Source organism: Falco biarmicus, chromosome 4, assembly GCF_023638135.1.
Source record: "Falco biarmicus isolate bFalBia1 chromosome 4, bFalBia1.pri, whole genome shotgun sequence".
Classification (NCBI taxonomy): Eukaryota; Metazoa; Chordata; class Aves; order Falconiformes; family Falconidae; genus Falco; species Falco biarmicus.
In genome coordinates this window covers 19,616,831-19,642,960 of record NC_079291.1, presented here as the reverse complement: position 1 = coordinate 19,642,960, position 26,130 = coordinate 19,616,831, and the positions used below count along the sequence as shown (strand labels likewise).

Sequence of the window (26,130 nt, the reverse complement as noted above, 5' to 3'; positions counted from 1 at the left end):
TTTATATAACTGATTTGGAGGGATATACTGGCCAGCTTCTCAGCTACTGTATGCTGACACTAGTTAATCACGTGTTTCTTTGTCTTTTAGTGAAACTCAAGATTCTTATGTTTATGTTGTCTTACTTTTCATGAGTATAATTAGGAGTGCCTGGCTTGACTGTTTTTGGTGCTTTGTACATATTAAGTTTCATTGCCCAGTATGTGGGAATGTAGACAGCATTTACCAGCTCATTAACCTCTTTAAATTGTCTGCGGAATGGATTATTTCCTGTCACCATCACAGGTCAGTGGATGGGTTACAGTCCAATGGACTCTTTATAGAATATTTGAAAAATGCTAAGCTACCACAGCATTGATTGACTGGCATGATTTTTCTAATTCACAATTATTTGGGGGGGAAATCCAAACAAGAGAGTAGGTTAATATTGTCATTGTTCTGAAGTCAGGAAAGGCAAATGTTGGTTAAGAAAACCCCACTAGCTGATCCTGTTTCTCTGCAAAATGTGCACATTTTATACACATACAGCATGTTTTCAGGACACTATTAAAAGCAGTGTCCGTTTAGACCAGGATGAAGTGCATGTAATTCTGTGCTCTCACTGATGTGCATGACCCCTAGTAAGCATCTGTCCTGGACCTGTTCTTAGGAAGTAACAAGGTCAGGAAGAGTGGCCTTTGTTACTCTGTGTTGAACATAGTACCCTAGCCTTCACAAAAGCCATATGTATCCAATAAAATAAATTCACAAACCTTATTTGCTTGACAGTGGACTCCGACAGGGTTGACATCATCATTCTTTCAAATGTTACACTTACGCAGTCATGGAAATTTGGATAGATAGGTAATTTTGCTGTTCAGCTGGACATTTTCAATCAAGAATTTGATTTGAATGCATTACGAGTAAGAGCTTAAAAACTGGAAGACACTGGATTTGCATTAACTACAACTAGATACTTGACTTATCTTTTTGTTCTGTCTGAGTAATAGCCGTGTAAAGAGCTACCTTCTGTTAGTTTAACAGTAGAGCTGGGTGCTTCCAGACTGTAGCCTCAAAACTTCTCAAGTCAATGAAGACTATTGCCAAAATAAGTCCCAGCCAATCAGAAGAGTTGAGAGAGCAGATGCTAATACTACAGCAATTGAATATTACTTCTCTGTACATGTAGGCAGCACATATATAAAACTTGCTTACAGGTAGCTGAATACTAAGAGATGTTGTGAATCCTGAAATTAGCAGACCACAAAGCCCTTCACATTAGCTGCTAACTCTGTCCAAGCTCTATAAGGTTGTCATGGAAAGTCACGAGCAGGCTTTGTGACTGTCTTGCAGGTTTGCTAACTATAGACACCTTGGATTAATCATAGGGTCTCATCACAGAGTATAATTTAAATTACAGAATGCATCAAGAAGAGTCAATTCTGCATTGCACCCTGCATAAATGAGATCGATGACATATATTATATTTTACTTATTAACCTAATAACCTTGAACAAATACCAAATAATACTGCTGCTCTCCAGGATTCTTACTTGAAGGAATGTCTTTGATTTGTGTCACTGAAAACCATAGTACAGATTACAAGCTCTGACTTTTAAAGGTGCTTTTCAGGGTGCCTTGTCACTTCTCAAAACTTGCTTTTACTGAGTATTATTTGCAAAGTAAACACTTCATTTTGTGGAAATATGTATACTGAGTATTACACTGAATATAGATTTTCCTCCAGAAAGCTTTTCTGTAGGTAGATGCTTATTGTAACTGAACTGATTACTAAGCTGGTTTTATCATAAATGTTTACAGCTTGACACTATGCTGTTAGAAACCTAAGTCCCAGTTCATCAGAGCATTGACACACCTGTGCTAATGCTGTGGGTATTGTAACTTAAAGTTAATTGCTCAGATAAATGGATACTGGATATCTGCAGCTTTGGGTTGCAGTCATGATGATGTGTGCTACTGGCAGATTGTCAGAATCTTAGACAACGATTCCAAAGAATGTATAATTGGATACCTTTTTTTTTTTTATTGGGCTTGATGTATCTTCAGCATAATGTTATATACTACATATTATGTTTGTGTTAACATCTCAGTTCTGTTCTTAATTCTAAATATTGCATCCAGGAACTTCTGGCTTTGTTATTAATGCAACTACTGGATTTAACCATTATGTCATATACTGTCCATATATTGCTATTACTGAAATTATATATATTTCTCTGTCAATCATAATATTGGAACATTTGGATTTTTTCAGTTTTGGCTTGTACAAGCTGAAGAACTCTGTGTTCATGACACTTATTAACCCCCAAATTATATCTTATGTATCTGTATAATTGGAAAATTCTTAGTCCTTGATTTGTTACTTAGTTTTTAATATGCTATATCATCTTACAGTTCACCTAATTTTATTTAATTTCCTTTTCTTTAATCCAGGGTTGGGAAGAAACTGTGGATGCTGCCGTTTCTTACTTGTTAAGAACTTGTTTGTCAAAGAGCTCTAAGGAGCAGGCTCTGACTCTCGGCAGCCAGCTGTGCATGCCTAAAGATACCAGCAGACTGAAAAAGAACATCACCCTCTTCTGTGATAGATTGGCTAAAGGTGGTCGCCTTTCCTTAAGTACAGAATCAGCCACTCAGCAAGCTGTTGTCATGCCAGGTAAGATGTGTACTACATGTTCATAATTCAAAATATGCATTTGTATATTAAACCTAAAAATTATGCATATTTGCTTGAGTTAGCAGTTTGTTTCTCGCAGGCTGTGGAAACCAAACACTGCTTGTGTTGCTGACAGGTAGAACAACTTGGGTAATAAGATCATTTTAAATCTAAATTTTGTTTCAATTTGATCACTTACAGCTGCTCTTGCAGCATATGGACAGTAATGCAGCAAATGAACCTCAGATCATCATCTTTATTCTCTATTTTATTTATAACCTCCTTCTTTGCACTTAATTGAAGGTATATATGTGTGCATTTCTAATGTGATGGAAGAGTGAAAGATGGAAGAGGAGTGAAAAGCCCTCCTTTCTTTACAGAGCAATGGTTATGATTGCATTATGATGGCATATCCATATAACTGATTATGAAGTAGTGATAACACTGAATTAAAAAAAATCTACAATCTTAGAAAGTACTAGTTGGTTGCGTGATATCTCACAGAAAGCATGAAATTAAAGATGAAACTAATTTAAGTAGGTGTCTAATAATATTTCTTATTTCGAAAAGGAATGTGGGGAAGATTTCAGAGTGCATAATGATTTAAATGGATGTTGTGGAGTTGCTATTTTTTTAAAAAGATATTTTATTCATGTGTTTTTTAAAATTCCTGCTTTTTAGTAACAGTGGGAACAAAACCACACCTTTTCTATAGAGTCTGAAGGCTAGCATCTTTGTACTGTTGCAAGACATTTTCTTCCTGCCTTTTTTCTCTAGAAAGTCAGTCAGTCTCTTTATAACCATTAGAAACTCCTGCTGACCTGGAAACAGTTTTTTTTAATCCCAACTTCCTGCTCTGAGTTTGGATTGGACATTCACACAGCTTCATAGTCCCCTAAACCCCATAATATTACTATGGTCATTGGCCTCAGTGACCTCCTTCATCTACAGCAGTCTTTACATCTGTAGGCAAAACTATGTATTGTATGCACGGTTCAGGCTTAACATTGGGCACTTATTATTTTGTCCTCATGGGTATCATTTTTGATAAAGTTTGGAGTTGTGTTAGGGCAGTATCTTGATTTTCTGTACTTTGTTTTCTTACATTACAAAAATAATTTGATTCCTGTTTAATATAATCTGAATAGCCTCTGCAGTGTTTCAGCAGCTCGGAAGTCCTTGTTATTAATACGTGCAGCCCTCCTTTGCGTGTACTACTTTAAATGATTCTTTAAGTGGTTGCAGACTGTGCAGTGGTAGAAACTAGATATATGTAATTTTTTTTAGTGTTACACTATGCCCGTATCTGTAAGTGGACTGATAATCGTGTGAAGTGAAGAAGTGGGCCCGAATAAGTGTCAAATTAATTTTACAATTTTTTGTTAGTATTTCTTTGCAAGACTAAAATAAGTGTTAAGGCTATTCAATTTGTTGAACTTTGAAAAGGTTATATATGCACTGTTTTTCCTTCTAAGGATTTTGTGAAGGTGTAAATAGCTGCAGTTCATATTTTTCCACCTAAGGTAATAAGGTGAATTGACTTAATAATGAAATCCACTTCTGCCTGTTCAATTGACTAGTGTTACTGGGTTCAGGGGACTGTTCAATTTGGTTATGATTAATTCTGTTAGAAAAAGAGTAAAATTTTTAAAAATTGTAAACAAATTAGAAGAAACCTTGCTGTTGATGAAGAAACTTGAGAAAGCGGTCTGGTCATGGTCTCCATATTGCATATTTAAAGATTAAAATCTTAAAAAACGTTAAACCCACTGTTTTCTATTACATTAGGCCAAACTAGCACCAAGAAGGCATTAGTGATACATACTAGAGTAATTTTTACTATTGTGATACAGGAATATAGTTTTACTACATCTGAAATAAAAATCATACAAGGAAGAAGTACATTCAAAGCAAAATGTAAGATATTTGACTGAGGGCTGTTAGCCGTGTGTTGATGATATGTGGGACCAGGATTACAATTTTACTTGATGGATAGTGAAAAATTAAGTACCTGTAAAGGAGCTGGTTGAGACCTGGTATAGCAGTGTCCCACCCAACATAAACTATTTTAGCTATGCTTGAAATTCCCTTTGGCCATGATTTACATGAAAAAGGCTTAAAATTTGTAATCCAAATACAGATTCCAAAATAAATCATTTTACTTTTAATAGTGCTGAGACTAATGTGTAGCCGTTTTGAATATCAAATCACCTAATTAAAAATCAAAATTATGACCTAATTAGTCTAACACTTCAGAGTGTCACAAGAAGGTATTATTTAAAGAAATTATAAAACCTAATACAGCTTCCTTATTTTTACTAGGAGTTCAGCCTGAAGCCTTGATAAAAGGTTCGATACATTTATGCATTAACTCATTAACTGTTGAGGTAATACAGGTTTTTGAAAAGTATGCAAGAGCTTAAAAATCAGAATTTTCATCTTCATTTACAGGACAGGGTCATTAGAGATAAATACTTCTGCCAAATGCTTAGAATAGCATAGTGCTTAAGTAGTTGCTGTCTAGCAGGATGTGCTGTGTGCTTTGAAACTGTGTGGGTGTTTGTCTTTGGACAGACTCGAGACAACTGGGAGCTTTCTTGGGTGAGTAAAGAATTTACTGAGGCTTTTAAAGCATGTTTGTCTTGTCACCTGTTTGGGTGTTCTGTGGCTGTCTCTACACTGGCAAGTAATGTGGTCCATTAGAACCAGATCTGCAGGGGGAAGTAGTTGAGGCTGGCAACATGACTTGTATAACCTATGTGTTTCAGAGGAGGTTTGAACTAACTCTGTTCTTGTCTGCTGTACTGCCCCTCCATTAGCAGTTGCAGTGCTTTAAGTGCTTTCCTGGGATTCATCTGCCCAGCTATTCACCTGTTCTTTCACCTGAAAGAAACAAGTTTGTGTGCCCAACACTAATCCTCCGTGTGAAAACGGTGCAGTTAATGGGGGTAAGCAAGAAGTTTGCTTCACTCTTCATTCCAATGAAAAATACCTGTTCAGTCTACACTAGGAGGAAATTGAGAATGATGTCTTATAAAGTGAAACCAGTATACAAAATAACTATATGCTGTTGAGTAAAGAGCTCTTTGATAATGCCTGTAAAATAGCTGAGCTTCTTCTCCCAGCCCTTAAAGGAGGGAACAGGAATAGGTAGAGGAAAATGAAGTAGAATTCTACATGGAGATGGTGAGAATTGAATTGTATCTGAGGATTTATGGTTAAACATTGGATGTTAATGTAGGGAAGAGTTTTTCAGGATGTTTAATCTCCAAGCCAAGCCAAAAATGGTCCCGTACTTGTTCAGTATTGTAGCTGTTGTTACCTTGAGGAGTTTGTTCAACGCAACTTTTTCTTAAGCCCATTCTTTTTATTAATGGTGGAAACCCCCTTTTCTATAGCAACCAACTTAAAAAATTTGTTTAAAAATGCCTAGGACCCTTCTGGCATTACAACACTCTAACAGTAAGCTGGATTTCTGGAAGCTGTTTAGCACGTTCAAGATAGTGTGCCCTGAAATCTAGAGAAGTTGCCTGAAGCCACATTGAAATGCTGATGATTATCTGTAAGTGTGCAACTATTTGAAAAATGCCTTCAGAAAACAGTTATCAGTATTTGTAGTTAAGCAAAGAGTGTATGTTAGAAGTATGTCAAGCTCTCTGCTGGGTCTGGTTTTGTTCATTATCTTCTTTAATGGCTTCAGTCATGGAATATGGAGCATGAATGTTAAAATTGTGGTTTTGCAAGAAGCTAGCAGTAGTTTCAGGCACATTAAAAGAGCAATAACTGATCTTGATAAATCAGAGGCAGGATCTAAAGTCAGTCAGATGGTGCTCAGTCGAGACAAGTGCAAAGGACTCTAGCAAGTATCAGACAAACTAAAAATTGAGAAATAGTTCCTTAAGCACTGTTGCCATAGGATAGACTCCTGGAGGTTGTAGTGGACCAGCAATTGAATAAAAGTCAGTAATATGATGCCATTTAAGACAAAATCCAACTTTGGGAGGTGGTCATGTGACTTTTAATGAGGCGCTGTAATTATTTCTTTCTATTCTTCATGAAAAAGTTCAGTTGAAATTACAGGGTAACACAAGAGAAACTGAGACAAACTGAATAGAGTTCAGAGAAGAGCACAAAAATTATAAATGTTTGAAACAATCTTGCTTTTCGTTTCTTTTGAGGGAAAAAGAAAGAGAAGGGACATGATAATTTTCCAGTATGTAAAATGTTCTTATAAGGATGATTAAAAGTTAATGAGAATCATTGGCTAAATATGATTATAATGGTAAGCCACATCAGGCTGTATCATGTACTCTATTGCCTTTGGCAGTGCATAAATGGTTGGATGAGAGGAACAGTGAGGGGCTTAGGGAGTGGTGCTAACCCGAAGTGTGGGCCAGTGCCAGGGGAGTGCTGGGGAAAGGTGCTGTAGACCACCCAGGTTGTCATGGATTGAGTTTAATGTGTGTGAGAATTTATAGCATAAATCCTGATGACCTGCAGTGAATTAATTCTGTAACTTTTAAAGGTTTCTTGTAATATCTGTGCTTTGCAGGATTGCTTTGAAAACCTTAAACGGTGTCAGCTGTGGCTGTTTAGAGACTTGTTCAGGGGCCAGTCTGGAGCTCTATTTGCAGTATCACCTCACCTTTATTTTGGGTGTCTCAGCTACTCTTCAGCTAGAATGTGATCCTGCTTTTCCTCTAGTAGGTCCTGGTGTGCAAATGGCACCTTATCAGTTCTGCTTTGTTCAAGTAAAAATTTTAAATTGTAAATTAGGATTTTATTTTTTTTTCAAACTTTTTTTCTTCTTCTTTAACTGAACTTCAGTAATTTTTTTCTCTTTTATTTGGTTAGCTGATGTTTTAATTGTGCTTTAGCATGATTTACTTATAGCTGAATGTAACTGGAACAGTAGAGAAACTATTATTTAACTTGAAAATCAACTGAGTACTGCATTGCTTAAATCTGTGGAATGTCAAAGACTGTCATCTCCTCAGGTCAACTGAATCTTCAGAACTGAAATTATAAGGAAAAGGAGTAATATTTTGCGTCCAAGAAATAGGATTTGCAAATAGTTTTGTGTAAGCATAATATTTAAGATTTATATAAAGAGCTAGAAGTCAAGCTGACTGTCCATCTAGCTTTCTCCTTTCTCTTGTGATAGGGTTAATGTATCCAGAGTATTAATGACAAAGTTTATCTGAACTCTTAAACACCTTGGACAAGGTTGAAAATTATCTCCTGATAGCTTATATGTTAACTTAGTATCCTTATATGTTGTTTTTCCTGCAGATGAAACTGGTTTGTTGTGAATATTGGAGGTGGATGTGGCAAATAATGTTCTTTATAATGTTTAAAGCTTTGGAAGGTTTTTAGCATGTCCCTTTAATAATGTTTTATATTGTACTAATTGTGTCTAAGTTATCTTAGTCTTTTCATGATGATTTTCAGTTTTTGCTGTTTGTATTCAAAATCTGAATGCTTTTCCTTTTTTCAGTAGCAGGGTATACCCTGCTATACTCTGCTCCATCTCAATTTCCAGGCCCTTTCCTACACATTTGTTGCCTAACCAGATGTTTTCCCAGTCTGTATTTATATATATGATGTACTTTCCCAAGCACAGTAGTATATACTTGACACTTTGTCTTCATAGCTTTTTTAATTTATCAAGTTGAATTATAATTCTGCTTTGTATAATCATGATTCTATCATTCAGATTATAAATTGGTAAGTGCTAACTTTAATGACAATGCTCTTTAGCACATTAAATACATATATGCACCCAGAATGTATTCGAAGTCATGTTTTGAAAGACAAAAGTTTTTCTAGTTCCACCCCCCACCCCCCACCCCTTACCTAAGCTTATAAGAACCTCTTTTCAAAATCCTGTCATAATTTCAGTGAGTTAATGTTGCCCATTTTGAAGCTGTGTTCTTAACTGGAAAACTGGGATGCAACAGAATGTGTCATATTCCTTAAGGAACTATCTGTTTACATGCTGCTAAACTTGAGGAGAATGGCAGGACTAATTGGAAAAACATGTGGGTTTGAGTTTCTGGAAGAGCAATATTCATTTTTATATATATATGTATTGGACATAAACATTGCTGCAAAGTTCTTAGTACATAAAGGGTGTACTGTAAAGAATAATAAGAGTTTTCATGATCTGAACAATCAGGATTTTTGTTATTGCAGATTCCTCTCTTACACTGTTAATTATAAATTATTCATCGGTCATTAGGGGAAAGGAACAAGCAGTATAACTCAGGTATTCTCACATTTCATGGTGTGGACTTCAACACAGAATGTCTTGCAAAATGTAGTGTCTGCCATTTGTACTCAACACAGATTCCTGTCTGTCATGGTAATGTTATCTCAGTAGCAACTACAGTAGATCTTTGCCTGGAGGTTAGAATCATGTAGTTCAAAATTATTCAAAAATAATTTAGCAGCCTGAAGAGGATATAAAGTCGGCACCAAGGACTAGTGAACGCTTTTGAACTACCAGCAGATATTCTTAAAATCACAGAAGGCTGACAGATGACAGTTTGAAAACTTTTCCTGTACCTTAAGTACTGTGAGCATGAGGTTATGGTGTGCTGACATCTTTGTAAACCCCCCTCCCTTGTCGGTGTAGAGGAGTGTATAAGAAGTGCCAGCATATTTTTTTTCTCATGGACATGACACAAGTCCAGTGTTGTTTATCTCCACAGAAGACTGTGGTCTGTTATGAAGTGTGATTCTCATTTAAGATATTTTCCATATGTTTTCTGTAGCAATAAAATACTAAACTACTTTTTTTCCTTCAGTAACCCCCAAAATGTTTTTAGATATTTTTGCTTTTTTCATTTTAAATACATTGGGTGTTCATAAAGCTTTTTAACAATGCTTATTAAATCTATGTAAGGAAAAGTGAAAGTAAAGTTTTATTCACAAAGCTTGTTGCAAGTGCTTGCCAGGATTTTGTACACCTGAAGGTCAGTCAGTACTGATGAGTTGAAGTGGTAATCCACTGAGATCAGTGGAAACTGTCATTGACCAAATTAGAGTCAGCATTTTACCCATCTTTTTCATAGTGTTCCTTGCCTGGTTCCACCATCTCATGAGACACTACCATTTACAAAGGTGTCTAGAGGACATTGGTAAGTATCTTTGATCTCAGGAATCTAAACCTTAATAAGAGTGTCCATTTTGCATTGAAAGTCAGTTTGCTGAGGACTTTTTTTCTTTTAAAGCACACTTATAAAACATTGCATGCCGATTCATTCCTACGGATTTGTTGGCTCAGGCCCTTAAATATAAAGTTGACATTAACTCACTTTAACTGTTGTGATGGAAACTCCAACTCATCTTTTCTAGCTTCCTTAAAAACATACCGGTTGATCAATAAAGTACCTTGAAAAACTGATTCCCCCAGGAAGCATGTTTAAGAGCGAAGAAGTATTTTTTTAATGTAGGAGATGATATGAAAAAGACTGAACTCTGCATTTAAACAGAAAGATAAGATTTTTCGTACATTTGCTGGGTAAATTTATTTATCAAATATATACACATATATATATATATGAAGTATAGCTATGTGTCCCTAAAGTATCATGTTTATTAACCTTCATTTTCTTAAGTGCTCAAAACTTATAGACATATTTATCTGATTCGAAAGTTAATGTATGTTTGCATTTTAACAAGTACACCTTTTATCTGTCTTGCCTGTAAAAGCTGGAGGTCTCATACCCAGATAAAGGTTTCTCTGTGGAAAGTTCTATACTACTTGTAATGAAACCAAAACAGATCCAGCATCACTGTATCAGTTTTTTCAAGCTTCCCATACTTTTCATATGGCCTTAAGGCAAACAAACATTTGGTAAAAACATGTACTTTTAATCTTCTATGGGTCTTCCTTCTAGTAAGGCTGCCAGTATGGCTCTGCTTTGGGTTTTTTTCCCTGTTTTTCCTCATTTTCTTCATTTTTCTACATTATGGTTCACTGGTTTCCTCCTTCATACTGTGCTCTTTGGCCATGCAACTATATGCACGGTTCCTTCGCTGTGATACCTGGAGCAAGTAACTCTTATCACTAGCCAAGGGAGTAAATGACTCTGAGAGTGAGAGGTAGCAATGAAAGGGTGGGAAGAGCCTTTTCCTGGTCAGCTGTCCAGCTGGGTGGCCCAAAGCAGTAACTGCAGAGAGAATCCTGTGGTACTAGTGTGGATCTGTTGGTCAATGAGACTTTAGTGAGGACTGACAAAGGTGTAACAGAGACTAAATCTGTAAACAGCATGATCATTGTGTACTTCTGTATCCAATTTGTGCAGCTCTGCATGGCTGAGATGTGTCAGTTTGAACAAAGTTTTCTTCTCTCCAATTGCAGATGATAATCACATAGGAATGAAAATAAGAAGAAAGAAGTTGCCATAACTCTTACAGCCCATAGCACTGTCATGCACTTCTATTACATTGTGTCATGACAGCTAATAATGAGACATGATATGGTATATAATGGAACATAATGCAGTGCTGCAACTTTAATGTGACTTCTAGTTCTCCATGTTTAAAATACTATTGCAGAAATTTATCGGCTGTTCATGATGAAAAATTCCATCTTAATTTAAAAGCCTAGAACTAAGCAAATAGTAATATATCAAACATTTTAAAGTAATTATTTGGGTTCTATTTTTGAGGCCAAAATAGGTCCCTTGCCCTGTAATGCTGATTTAGTGAAAAGGAAGGGGAGTAGCAATCATTAGGGAGAATTTTGGGAGTGCTTACAGCAACAAGATTTTGTGGTTGCTCAAGAAAAGCTTAAGAACAGCTTGGTGGAGCCAGAAACATTGATTGTTTGGCTCTCAGATGTGAATCTTTACTCTTTGTAACTTCTTTCCATTGTAACTTTCTTTACTCTTTAAAACTCATTTCTATTGTTTTAGTAACTTAGGTAATTTATTTCTGTGGAAAGGAAAATTAAACCATACAGAAATTAAGTGACTTTCCCAAGGTAATACCATGAGTCAATAACACCTGTGTATAAATAGAATTCAAATATGCCTTATAGTCTTGTGCTGTAGCTCCTATCTATGGTTGGTTTTAGGTGTTTTACTATTAAAACACAGGTTACAGGTTAATAGTTTGTGTTGAGCCAACTTGCCTTGCAACTTGTTCTTGCATCATTCTACGTGGTTTAGGTGAACATGTTTAAAGATGGAAATCTGAATATCAGACATGGGAAGAGAGTGAGGAGGATTGTCTGAGGTGGTCTTTAATTTTAATGAATTCAGGCAAATTTCATCACTACGCTGGGCTCATGATAGTTCTCAAAGTGGTTAATTTTCAGGGATTACATAAACAATGGTAAAGCATTGGTATATATTTTTATTGAAAAGAACACACTGATAGAAAATACATTTTCTTAATATTTTTTTTTTAGGACATTCTAAGATTGCAGTATTGTGAAAAGGGGCAAAATAATATGGGAGTGTAACAAGACACATTTGTGTGCAGGGTTGTCAAAAGTTTTTTCTTATGTTGTTTAGAAAATCTCCCCTCCTCAATTGATATTACAGCTGGCAAAAACCACAGAGGAAAGGGGTACAAAGGTTAAGAAGGCTAAAGCAATAATTTTTTTAAAAAAATTAATAATTTAGAGAGGAAAATGTCATGCATAATGAATAAAAAAGAAATCCCGCTTGAGATTTGGGATTCTTTCGTTGTACTATGAAATTTAGTTGGCAGCATTGCAATTCCAACTCGCCTCATCTAAGTACAGTTAGGATCAACACATTAGTGCCTCGGTGTGCACAGTCCTATTGCTGGCTCTTTGCATTGAAATCCATTAAATTTTAATATGTCCTACTTAAGTATAAGTGGTCACAAATGATTCGTAATGTTGAGGTAAGCTTTTGGTGAAAATAATTGTCAGTTGAAGGAATTTCCCCTAATGATTGTACTTGTCACTGGGCTTTATTTTCTATATTGTTTGAGTCCTTGAGAGACCACAAGCAGAATAAACTTCTAAAATCTGCACTAATAGGCTAATTGTTCAAAACTATGGAAAAAGTCTTGCTAAAGGATAGTGTGCAGCCTCTGATCCTCCTTTTCAGAAGACACAATAGTAGCAAGTAAAAAAGTAGAAGTCCTAGATAATTATTTTAAGAAGGTCTCATAAATGATGCAATCTATTTTTAAATAAAGCCAACGTTTAATAATGTAGCATAACCCTTTTATTTAAGGTATGCTGTTAATAAGGAGTTAGTCTTGTATGTCCAGTCATACTTGAGCTTTCTACTTAACAGGTTTCCCTTTGTTCCTTGAAGTTTTTATTTCCTGCGGTATTTCAAGAACAGTCTATGTGATAGAGACCATTGGTATTCGTACATGAGCTCTAGACATTTGAAAATCAAAATCATAATTAGCTCTGCAGTTTAGGTGACATTACTTTCCAGTCCCTATCTAGACAAAATCACCAAAAAATTGCAGTGATTGTCTGCTTTCCCTAAGTACAACCATGGCAAAGCATATCCATCCACAAAAAGGTATTGAGGGAGAGATATCACAGAGAGATGAAGGCAGTGGGGTGGGTAGGGAGCGGATAATTTCCAGGTCACCCCTTATCTCTTAAAATGCTGAAAATAGGTTCTTTGGGAGCCTTTCCTTTTTTCCTTTTTTTTTTTTTTTTTTTTGTGTGTGTGTGTGTGTTTGTGCACGCAACATTTCTCTTCAGTTGATTGTAAGTATTTCTTTTCAATGTGATATATAGCTCAAGCCAGAATATGTCAACATTAACAGCTTATTTAGTGTCTTCTGACTGGAAGTAACATCCTTCAGATGCAACAGAGATGCAACTGCAACTGTTTACATGTCAGGAGATGTTGTGGCCATTATTTCAGGTACCACAACCTATTGGTTTTGCATTTGCTACTTTTCTTGGCTTTCTGGCACATTTAGGTTGAGTAAACCTGACTCTTCTCCTATGCTGCAATAAATTAGATGCATCTTGGCTGAAACTGCTGGTGTTACATTATTCTAAACTGTTCTGAGGAAGTGTGCCCTGAATGAGAATGTTGTTTGCGTGATATTTTGGGTTTTTTTTGTGTTATCACTGAATTTGGCTTACAGCTTTTGAAGTGAAAATTTTACTCCATATTCTGTTTGGTCTTCAATTAAAAAAAATAATCACTGAGCTATGATGGTATTAATGTTTTTTTCTCAATATTCAGGTCTTTTTCAGTGAAGTAAAGGTGTTTGTGTATGTGGGATTGATTTCATAGTTTTTATGTAGGTAGCATAAGTAACATGTACAAGTCTGTGGAGCTCTGTGGTGAATTAACAGTGCAAAACTCTGTGTACACCACTAACACGATTTATAACATATTTGCTTATCCACATTACCATAAAGGAGTCTAATAAATCTAAACCTAGTGAAAATTTCATATTTTGTACACGCAGAACTGATTTTTCAATTACTTCAGACTTTTTTAGAGCCTAATCCAAATCCTGATGAAATCTATGGGAGTTTTTCCATAGACTTCAGTAAGCTTTGGCTCAGGCCCCTACTTTTCAATTTTTCGAATAGAATTGCCAAAAATCTGCAGAGAGCCAGGCACTTGGAAAGTTTTTACTTGCAAAGTGCAGCTGGTTTTGAGTTGCATACAGAAAACGTCCCAATGCTTTTTTGAAACAAAAAAAAGAGTTTTAAAGGTCTTATAACTTTAGTAGGTAAAAGAGTGGCTTTAACATTTGAAGCTGAAATTGTCTTGGGTCTCAGTGTAAGCATGACAAATTCTATACTAGAAGATTATTTTAGAAATGCTTAACTATATGGTAACAAAGCTTAAAATTACAATCTTAATTATAAGTTTAACTAAAATTTTCTTGGGTTGTGAGTTTCAGCGGTCTAGGGATGTCTATCCTAATAAATGATTTTTTTTTTTTTTCTTTTTGCTACAATGGAAAACTACACTGCAATTAAAGAAAAATACCCCCAGGTTAACTACACTAATTTGAGTTCTCAACCTTCAGGGAACATATTACTCAGCCAGATCCATCTGGTGACACATGGCACTTTTCACTGCCTCTGGGTGGCTGGATCAGTGGATTTGGAGGCAGATGTGATTGCACAGGCTGGGTTTTAGAAAGCGTGGGGCACAGCCTGTGCCACAGAAAGCACAGTTCATACCCTTGCATATCAGCCAGAGATTAATATCATGGCATTTTGAGGTAGTGTCTTGGGTTATGCATGGCAGTTGATAAGGTGTAGAATCCCTCTTAATTTTCCTTTCATTTCTTTGGTTTTTGAATGATCACCTTCAGCATGGACAGGATGCAGATCTGGCTACAGTAAAACTTCTCAGTAGCTACCTTGTGATTTACCCCCTAACGGTCTTGATGGCTTTTTCTCAGGAAAAAAAAAGGATGACATTTCCCTGAATGTGAATGCCTGATGTTACAAAGTTGTGCATCATCAGTATTGAACTTGCAGATTTTTCTTCTTAATTTTTAAAGAACAAGAGCATTTTGGAGGACCAGTTATGTTTACAGCTGTTCATATTTTTGTGACCTGTCAGATGTTAGTTCATATGTCAGTGGTTCATACGGTAAGTCCATAATTTTGTTTCCCTTGACCCTGTGTTTATTTAGATTCACCCATCTCTAATACTTGGAGTTGGTATTTGAGGTGGAAATTATAATGAAGTCAAGCACAGGGTGCTTCATGACATTGGCAGATTTGAAAAGTCTTTATAATTGTTCTTTTTTTTTCTTCTCAGTTGTGTCACTGGCTGAATCACAGTGATAAACTTGAATCCCTAAGGTTTTGTTTTGATTCAGTTACACTTTGAGACAAAGATTTAGCTCACCCTTTGCTAGTTAGAATGTTGCTAAAGCACTAATTAAAAAAAAATAATGTGTAGTTAACTAAATAATGCTAAAATACTTCCTTGTAGGATTATAAAAATCTTCAGTAAACTGGTGAAATCCGCAGGCTTGATGACTTTCGTGTGATTAACATGGTAGGCTGCATATTTTTTGGGTTTTTGCTGTGTATTTTAAGTGCAGGTACCACAGGGTGCACTGCCAGAAGCTCGCTGTCTTTTGATGAAAGATGCACTTTATTAATTTTGACCTTAACCAAAGCTTGGCTCTTATTCCACTTAAAGAAAACTAGTTAACTGCAAATTAGAGATATCACCAAAAGGGGTATTACTTCAAAGTTGGCATATGATTAGGGGGATGTTCCACTGTATTAATTGAGTTTCAATTTTAATGACCTACTGTCTTCTATGTAACAATAAGCAGCTGTGCCACACTGTGTGTTTCAAAGAACATTTATTCAGCCTTTAAATTTACTATTAGAGATCAAAGATGTGGTCTGATGTATGTGGATGATGAAGGATGCCTCAATTCGAATGGATGGCTGAACAGAAATAGTGTAACTAGAGGGTAATAAATATTATGAACAATCTTTTTAATGTAAGTTATGTGGTGCTGAACTGTATTAAATTTTATAGCCGCACTGAGAAATCTTTCATTATTATCTTAAAACCATATCAGAGTACTGATAAGCATGTGTTTCTTCTAGCACTTTTTTTCAAATAAACTTTTCAGTCAGAACTGAGGGTTTTTAAAGTAAAAATAATTGCTGGTGACATCCTTGAAGGCAGCTTAGAAATAAATGAATGCTTGAATTACATACACGAATTTGTGCAGGACATTTCAGAGTAAAGTCTGGCTAAATGATCAGACCTTTTCCTTCCAACCTTAAAATCTATTTAAATAGATATGAATTAGTAATTCTTGGGTTTTATCTTCTCTAAAATGGGGCGGATTTCTTGTAACCAGAGTAGTCATTAGAGGTTTTAGGTTGCTGTTCAGGGATACTTAAATGAAGTTATAAACTGACGTTCTCATTTGAATCAGGTCATTGATAAAGCAGGCAATAATGTGACAGGAGTTACACAGGAGATTAAAGTTAGTGGAAAAAAATGTTAGATATCCTGGGTCTGATTACATTCTACTATAAATTGTTGAGAAGAAGGAAATTCTGTGGGGTTGTGTAAAGTAGAATCCAGCCAGATATGTTGTGGTAATTAAAGAGGTTAAGATCTAGCAGGGGCCATATCACATTATAGATAGAATTTTCCTGTGCTCCTGTGATTCTATCCTAAAAGTCCTTCTGAAAGTAAGACAGGTTCTTATGATGCCTGTGGTCATAAACAAATGCTGTGTTTCCCTATGAAGGCACGGTATTGGCAGAATTAATATTTTGCAATACTTTCCCAGTCTGAGGAGAACAAATTAACCAGTTCTGCTTGATGATTTCATTTAATTAGTTATCAAAAGAAAAATGCTTGTTGTATAATATTACAACAGATTACTCAAACATTTCCAAATAAAAATCGCGGGTATTTATGTCATAAAAGAACTTTTATTTTTGGTCGTCTTTGTAGCACATTAAAAACAGAGGGGTTTTTTTGTTTTTGGTTTTTTTTTTTTAGTTTAGTGTAAAATTGATTCTCATATGGATAACTTGGTTCTCTCTGGCTGTTGAATTGCATATACACGAATTCATGTCCATGAATTTTGGTCCATGCTATGTAGAAGATATTCCTTCAAGTGCGTACTTTGTGATTTACTGAAAAATAGGAAGCTTCCTGCAGCACAACAAGAAAGCACTTCATTTCTGGGTTCAAACCATTCCTTTTTAATACAGATATGCCACTTCAGCAGGTGTGAACATCAGTGGTTGATAACGGGTGTTGAGGGAATGATAATTATTCATTTGCAGACCGGTGTTAAGGTTATGTTAAGGAGAGCTTTGGTACAGCTGGCTCTTTGCCAAGATGCAAGGAAGATCTTTGTGGTGGATGCTGTTAATTAAGTTGTAATATTTTTGACAAGTAAACAGTTTACCTTGGTAGAACCTAAAAGGAACAGTTAAGACTCAACGTGGTAAGTTGCATTGAGAAATTCATGGCAGGCATAGCAGTTTGGTCCTTCTGAACAGTGAAGTAATTGTTTTGATCAACAAGATAAGGGTGAAATCCTGGCCCTGTTGAGGTTGCTGGGAGTTTTGTCGTTGACTTCATTTAGTCAGGATTTCTCCTGTTTACTTGAAAGTACTGTGTGTTACTGTTCTACGCATATTCATGTAGTGGTTGATGACCTGACTTAGCAGAACGCAAGAGTGAACTCTTAAGCAGACTTCTAAAATTACCTTTAGAGTACAGGCCTGAGTTCACTTCAGGTGGGTCTTCCTTCAGTGTTTGGACAAAAAGGAAGGTACAGAAGATGTTTTTTAGCTCATTGCTGGTTTGGTGATGTTAGAACAGAGAAACAAATACCCAGTTATGTTCTGGAAGGAAAAAAAAATTAGAGGACTATAAAAGCCTCCCTTTTTCCTCTACCTTTGCTGTAATGATGGTGGTGCTATCCTCTTGTCTTCATGACAAGCACAGAAATAAAAGTGTAGAGAAAATATAAAAGTTACATTGATTCATTTCTATTATATGTCATTTCTATATAGTAGGAATCTATCAATTCCTATTGAGCACCAAGTAGGAAACACTCAGCATGTAGTATGAATACCTGTACCAAACCCTTTGCAAAGGCTGGCTTTATCAACTGCCACAAAATGTGCACTTGAAATATTGTATTTCCCTAGTGTTATTTTTTGCTTGAAAACTTCAAACAACAAGAAGCTAAGGATCTCCTGAGAAAGAATTTGAATATACCTTGTGAATTACAAGTATAACTGTGAATTACATTTGATGAAAGTCAAATACAAAGAATTTGATGATATGTTAATGCTTACACCATAGGCTGTAACAGAGAGGGCCTGTTTTGTAATTGGTGCTTAACAAAATCAGCAATTTAGATGGCGCACAAAAACTGCCACAAGTGTTAAGAGTTCACAGGATAAAATGAACAGTTGGCTGTAAGTAGCATTTCATGTTAGAGAAAGTGCGGATGCTGCTGCAAGATGTATTATATTTCCATAATCAGTGATAGATAAGAATTGTTTAACAATCCATATCCTTATGTGTGCACTTAAGCTATGGGCAGATCAATAAAAAAGCATTAAGCCTGGTGCCAGCTGAAGTTATTATACCTGCAGGCTGTTTGACTACATAACGGAAACTAAATCTGGATTTCAGTAACTCTATTTAGGCAAATCATTATCTAGACAATGTCTTTTCCAATTTCTCTTTATTCCTGGGTCATTTGGAAAGGGAAAGTCTATACTCAGTCAATGGAGTTTCTTGTTTAGTATTTCTAACATAATTTTTCTATATATGAAGGAAGTATAGCTAGTGTCTTAATGTAAATTTTGTAGTACTTAATAATAATTTAATCACTTTATCTTATATTTAAAGTTATTCCTGAGTCCATTTGTGAAACAGTGGTTAGTTATACAGAGAAGAAAACTTCATGAGCATGTGTTGAGATGACTGCTCAATTAAAATAAGCTTTCTCAAGTGTTTAAAATCCTATAATGATTTGTCATGCATCCATAGAGTGTTGAGGGATTTGTTTCATTCGAGATACTGGTCTGATTTCATAAATTTTACATGAGAAAGAAAGTGCATTGACCTGTAGGGAACTGTTTGTTGAAAATCATGAACAAAATGTGAAGTTTCAGAACAGGTCAGAGTTAAAAACCTTTCAAATATGATCAGAGTGGACACTGAAACCTCAATGTGAACTCTTTCACTGTCCAGACAGGTTACTATTGCTCTTTGCTTTACTTTGTATTGTAGACACAACCAAATTAAAGCAAACGGATAAAGTATGTTTTTTTCTTTTTCTTTTTTTTCTTTTCTTTTCTTTTTTTTTTTTTTTTAACTGATGAAATGTATCCTTGGCCTTTGGTCATTCTGCATATGAAGTTATTAAGCTTATTTTATGGGGGGAAGCCAAGACAACTTACAGTGGATTTCAGTCGTTTTGAGTAGGCAAAAGAATCAGAATGCTACAGACATACAGTGAACTTGGCTATACAACAAATTCTTCATAAGATCACAGACTTTTAATGCAAGGAAATGAAATAACATGATGTTTACATAGTGGGATTTTTTGTGGGGTATGTGGTTTGTGGGGTTTTTTTGGTGGGTGTTTTTTTTAATGGAAAATTTCTCCCATCAAGTTATTTCTTTTAATGAAGGAATTCAGATCTTACTGAGGTCAGGATGAGTTTTGGTGCTGTAAGAGTAAAAGCTGATATCAAGTGAGGTTAAAAAAAAAATCAGTCAAAAAGATTGATTTTTTCATATGAAATATTTCTACTGTCTAGTGAGATAAAAAAGATAATATTTGATAGTGTTTGTAGTCAGTTTGACTTGGAAATATTCAGAATAACTTTAAATTTTGTACACATTGTGAGTGCTAAGAAATTGCTTGTCCTGTTATTAAACTTCTGTTAAAACACACTGTCAAAAGAAGTTAATATAAAAGATCAAGATGTGATGGCAGCAAAACTACAGTTAGATGATCTTTGGTTTGCCACTCAGATACTGCTATTTGGACTTCAGTTAATTTCTTTCAAGTGATGTGCAAGTAGAGAAGAAAAGCGTATGTGGTATGTTAGTGCTGTGGCTGGAGGGTTTAAAGAAAGAAGAGGTGGAATTTAAAAAGACCTGGTAAAGGAGGAGTGACATTGCTGAAGTATAGGAGGAGCACCAGCCATGGTGCTATTTGAATCATTAGTTTCATAGAAAAAACTCCATCGAATAATTTAAAGCGTATCCACATTTGCAAACATCTGGCTTCATTTAGGAATGGTTTTAGACAGTAAAAGACAATTTCAAATAATGTGTAACTTGAGCTTCCAAACCAATTAATGTTTATAGCCTAGAATTAGGGCTCTAACGTGTTCTTTTTATCTAGTTCTGTAATATGGTGTACCGGGTTTGCATGGCAAGGTTTTGGTAGTAGAGTGGGCTATAGGGGTGGCTTCTGTCAGAAGCTGCTAGAAGCTTCCCCCATGTCAGATAGAGCCAATGCCAATCAGCTCCAAGATGGGCCCACCACTGGCCAAGGCCAAGCTCATCAGCGACAGTGGTTGTGCCTCTGGGATAACGTATTTAAGGGGAAAAAACCTGCTGCACAGTAGCAGCTGGAAGAGAGGAGGGAGAATATGTGACAGAAACAACTAAGTCTGCAGAAACCCAGGTCAGTGCAGAAGGAGGGCAGGAGGTGCTCCAGATGCCTGATTCCCCAGCAGCCCATGGTGAGGCAGGCTGTGTCCCTCAGTCCGTGGAGGTTAATGGTGGAGCAGATCCCCACCTGCAGCCTGTGGATGTGCCCCAAGCAGGCCGTGACCCTGTGGAAAGCCCATGCTGCAGCAGGCTCCTGGCAGGACCTCTGGGCTCTGGAACTGCAACCCACGGAAAGAACTCATACTGGAACAGTTTTTAAGAATGGTAGCCCATGGGAGGGCCCCCATGCTGGAGCAGGGTAAGAGTGTGAGGAGGAAGGAGCAGCAGAGACAACATGTGGGGAACTGACTGCCACCCCCATTCCACTTTGCCTCTTGGTGGGAGAAGACAGAGAAAATGGGGAGTGAAGCTGAGCCTGGGAGGAAGGGAGGGGGTGTGGGGAAGGTGTTTTTAATGTTTGGTTGTATTTCTCATTACCCTACTCTGAGTTGATTGGTAATAAATTGGGTAAATCCGCAGGTTGAGTCTGTTTTGCCTATGACCGTAATTGCAGAGTGATGTCCCTGTCCTTGTCTGGACCCACAAGCCTTTTGCCCTGTTGTCTATCCCCTGTCCCGCTGAGGAGGGGGAGTGACACTTCAGCTTGGAGGACACCTCATGTCCAGCTGGATCAATCCACCACGCGTGGGTGTAATGTTATCCAGAGTAGCTAGAAACTACAAAAACATGGTTTAGACCTTGGGAAATTCTTTCATATAGTTTGAAGCTCTAACTACTATCTGGCTTGTTTATGGCTTTCATAAAACAGCCTAGCTTGTTGCTGGAAAGCCTCTATATCAATCAATCTGTCACTGAAGTGTCACTGAATTCTCCTTGGGATTAACAACACTATAAATGAGAAAAATGTTGTACTATGTAGGAAGTCTAAAATGTTCAGCCTCACAATTAAGGAAAGGTTGATATTTCCATACCACGCTGTAGGGAAAATGGCATATTTGAGGCAAATAGAGGTTCAGATGTTTTGTTAATCCAATATAGGAAGTATTCAGAAATTCTATCAGATAGGTACTGTAAGTAGTAAATACCAAATTGAAATTGTGTGACAAAATCTGTCTTTAAGTGACAGGTGCTTATGCATAAGATGTCATTTATGATTTCCATTGTGGGTCATAGAACATCAAAACTAAAGACCCAGTTGTGTTGCTGTTTTTTCCTGTGTGTAAAGTGCTGTGTTATGAAGTGCAAGTATATTAGATAAATTTATTGACAAGAATACATGCTTCAAATACACTGAAGGTCAGAATGCAGTGGCACACAAAAGCCTGTGATTTTGCTCCCTAAGATAAATGAAAAAATAACCCCACTTTTTGACACTTCCATTGCTTCGCTTCATTACTTCATTTTGATGTTACTAAATACTCTCAAAACCCCTTTGGTCAGGCCCACCCTCTTTCGCTACATGCCTAAGAGCTGTTTTTTGGGTACCACATCCACTGGAAGACATTTCTTTCACTAAGTTCTACATCATCAGCTTTCTCACCAGCACAAAAGCAAAGTGTGGGAGAACTTGTTACTCTTTAGACATGCCATATAACGTACACTGTGTTGTAGTTATTGCAGAAGTAACAAAGTCCTGCACTTATGTGGAATGGACTGCTGCCTCCTTTGTCTATACTTGTGTTGCATTACTGGAATTATTTTTGATCTGTTTTCATGTTTAAGAATGGAGGACTTGTTAAAGTAAGGCTTAGATGGGGCCTGATGCTTTTTGATGGTGCCTGATGATAGTAGAAAAGGAATTGGAGGGGAGTCAGTATTACCATAACATGGTAAAATCTCTTTTCTGTGTCATATACCAGAACAGGATGCCCAGAGAGGTGGTAGAATCTCTCTTTTGGAGATACTGGGAACTCCTTTTGATAAGTCCCAGAGCAACCTGATCTAGCTGGACCTGCGCTGATTAGGAGGTTGGGTTAAGTGACCTCCAGAGGTCCCGTGCAACAAATTATTTCATGATTCTCATGATTTGCTTTTGTGCGTTTTACTGTTGAGTTTTCAGCTAAATGAGTTTCTAGATCTGACGCATCGGACTTCACATGCACCTTTGTGCCAGCACACAGGAGATAAAGGGGACCAAAAAAATAGGACGATAGAATGACCTTCTTATTTTATTGAAGGATTACGTGACTGGCTTAAAATAGTTGTAAAGCTGCAGCTTAAGATTCAGTTTTATCACTAGAAGAGAAGAAATATCTTTACTTTTAAAAAAGAGGTATGCAAGCATGGAACAATATTATGCAAATCAGTAAAAAGCAGCTCTAAACTTGTTTCCTCTTTTTTTCTTAATTGGTGTGATTGTGCAAAGCCATCTGTAAAATTCTGTTATGTTGATTCATTCTTCTGTCTAGTTTCAGGTTATTTGTCTAATACTTTTAGTTGCCTTTTGAACAGCATATTTGATCCTTTAGTCTTTAGACTGCTTTGTATTGCTTCCTTGCAGATGAGGTAGACATTTCTAGATTATGGTTTTTTTAAACTATGTATTACAAAATTTATATTTAATTTGACATAGACTTTCTTTAGCATGTACTAATGTTGTACAAAACCAGGAAAAATTTGTAGAGGAAGGGAAGTCAGGACTACCCTTGTCATACATCTTTCACTTTGCTTTTTAACAGATTTTAGGGTACCCAGTCACAGGTTTTTTCATTTCATTAAAAAAAAATATCATTTTTAAAAAAATGAGTAATCCCTTGTCCTAGTCAGGCTACAAGATGATCCTTAAAAACTAGAGTTGATTGAGAGAACTAAATAAGCATAAGGCATAAAAGTAATTGACTGAGAGCATCTTTGTAGTCTACTTGCTCTGTCACTTACTTTATTTTTCATCTTGAACAGTAGCAGGAACAGGACTGTGCCTTCCCATATAAAAATCCAGTTTGTTTCAGACATAGCATTTTATTGTGAAAACAGACCTTGCTTTTTACTAATAAAAAGGCTGGATTTGAACACAGTTCTCCCTAAATATTCATTATCTTCTAGTGGATGTAATTCATTTGACGACATTAACTAAACTGAGTCTCTCCCTCCTTTCTGAAAAGTTTAGTGCCAAGGTTCTCCTGAGCTATTAGAGGGTTTTGGAAGCGTGGTTTCTCATGTCTTCAGATACCTTGTATTTGGTAGAAGGGTGCTGGGCAGTTCTGTAAAGTCATTATCCTTAAGGTTTATCATGTGAAGCACACCAATCTCCTGGCTACTTCTGAAAATACTTGCAGAAGATACTATACAAAATGTGTGCTTCTATGTATTAAGAAGAAAGGCCCAAAGTAACCCCAGTAATGGAACATCACTTTTATCTTTTAGTTGTGTCATTTTTATAACATTTGGATGCTATTGGTGTTAGCAAAATTGCATGATTTACACAGCTATAGGTGTGGTACTGGTGAAATAACGAAATTCTAGGCAGTTTGTAGAGTAACATTTGCTGAATAGGACGCTCTTCTAAACAAAGGAAAAAAACTATCTGCAGGATAACTTGTAATTTTAAAGTATTACATAGAGTTCTGTGCTCATTTCCTCCAAATAAACTAGATTAATTGAATGGCATTATGACACTAAATGGAGCCAAAGTTGCCTTTTTTGATTCCTCCTAAAATCAATCCCAGAGATTTTAATGTTATAAAATGGAGAGCTAATACAAGATAATACCTGAATTCATTTTGTCAGTGGATTAAATACTAGTGGAATTACAGTAAATGTAAGTAATTTATGTTTCTTATTGCAGTATTGGAGCAAAGATAGGTTATTACAACTTGATTTTTTTTTTCTTCACTTTAGTATAATTAATAAAAATCATAGTGTGTCATTAAGTAAAAGTGGTGGTTTTTTAGACTAAACAAATACAATGTTACTCAGGTTTTACATGTTATGAACAAATCTGATTTGGGTTCAATGAGAAAGTAGAAATTTACAGTACATTAGAAATGTATTTTTTATTATTTATTATATTTTTTAATGCTTTGCATTAAAAAGCAAGTATTTCAGCAAAAGTTGCAGTTCAAGTGTGGAAGGGAACTTTTGCATTGCAAAAAAGATAATTCTCTTTTATGAATACTTTGATTTCCTAGACCCTTAGTGCCCAAAGGATCTTTATGCTGTTTGTCTTGGAAAGGCACCAGATAGATGTTTATTAGGTTTTTTTAAATAACATTAAAAGAAGATGTTTGTATCCATGTTTATTTCATCACTTGAGATGCTTATTTCCAAGTAGTATCTGGAGATACAGAAGAACAGAGGCCAGTTCATTACCCTCTTAAAATACATTGTCTGATTACTTGTATTAAATTTCTGCACTTGGCACTTTATGTTTTATAGTCCAGTGTGTCTCCAAATGTAAAATTAATAAGTTTGCTTGCCAAACACTTTTGGGAATCGGAATTGTGAGAACTGGAGGTTTAAAGTGTTTGTAACATCACTGCTGGTTTTTAATGAAATATTTTCAATGATACTTTGGCCCCAGAATCTTTACATGTTTTATTTTCCATTGTGAACTTATGGTTTCCTTCCTACAGCTGGTTAAAGTAGCTAGGTAGCCTATTTGAGTGGTGTCTCATGTTCGCTTTGAATGCTGTGAAAATATTGTTAGATAGTAGGGAACAGTAATTCATTAATGTCCTAATGGTTAGATAACTACTCATAACTAGATAGCACATAACTGGATAGTTTCATAATACTGATAGATAAATGTATATCTATTTTGTGTTGTATTTCCTATATCTTCTGTTTGGAGAGGGTGGAGGGGAGGAAGGAAGAAAATAAATTCCTTGTGAAAATCCATCTCTGTGTTAGAATAAGGTAATTTTGTCCTATTCATAAATACAATTGCTTACCTCCATGGTTTCTCTTCAGGTTCTATTCCAAACCCTTTCTCTCTTCGTAGTCAGAAACTTAATTTCAAGTAATAATTAATTTATGGTCAATCCATAGAATTATAGAATGGTTTGGGTTAGAAGGGATCTGAAAGATCATCTAGTTCCAATCCCTTGCCATAGGCAGGGACACCTTCCACTAGCCCAGGTTGCTCCAAGCCCCATCCAGCCTGGCCTGGAACACTGCCAGCGATGGGGCATCCACAGCTTCTCTGGGCAACCTGTGCCAGGGTCTCACCACCGTCACAGGGAAGAATTTCTTCCTTATATCTAATCTAAATCTACCCTCTTTCAGCTTCTTGTTCTAAGTCTGTCTTTTATTTTGCTGGACACTAAGGATTTCTGGCCTAATGGCATTATTGGTAAAGATCACTCTGTTCTATTTTTACTTCTCTTAGCT

At 36.2% G+C, this 26,130-nt stretch overlaps 1 protein-coding gene across 5 annotated transcripts in view; it reads left to right on the top strand.

Annotated features, from left to right (window-relative positions):
* The window catches only part of BBS9 (Bardet-Biedl syndrome 9), a 311,231-nt gene that overhangs the window by 152,180 nt on the left and 132,921 nt on the right, over positions 1 to 26,130 (top strand). For all 5 annotated transcript variants that reach the window (XM_056334745.1, XM_056334743.1, XM_056334742.1 and 2 more), the window contains one exon: positions 2,434 to 2,656. In XM_056334745.1, the coding sequence (XP_056190720.1) occupies positions 2,434 to 2,656 (223 nt within the window). The remainder of the gene's footprint in view (positions 1 to 2,433; positions 2,657 to 26,130) is intronic.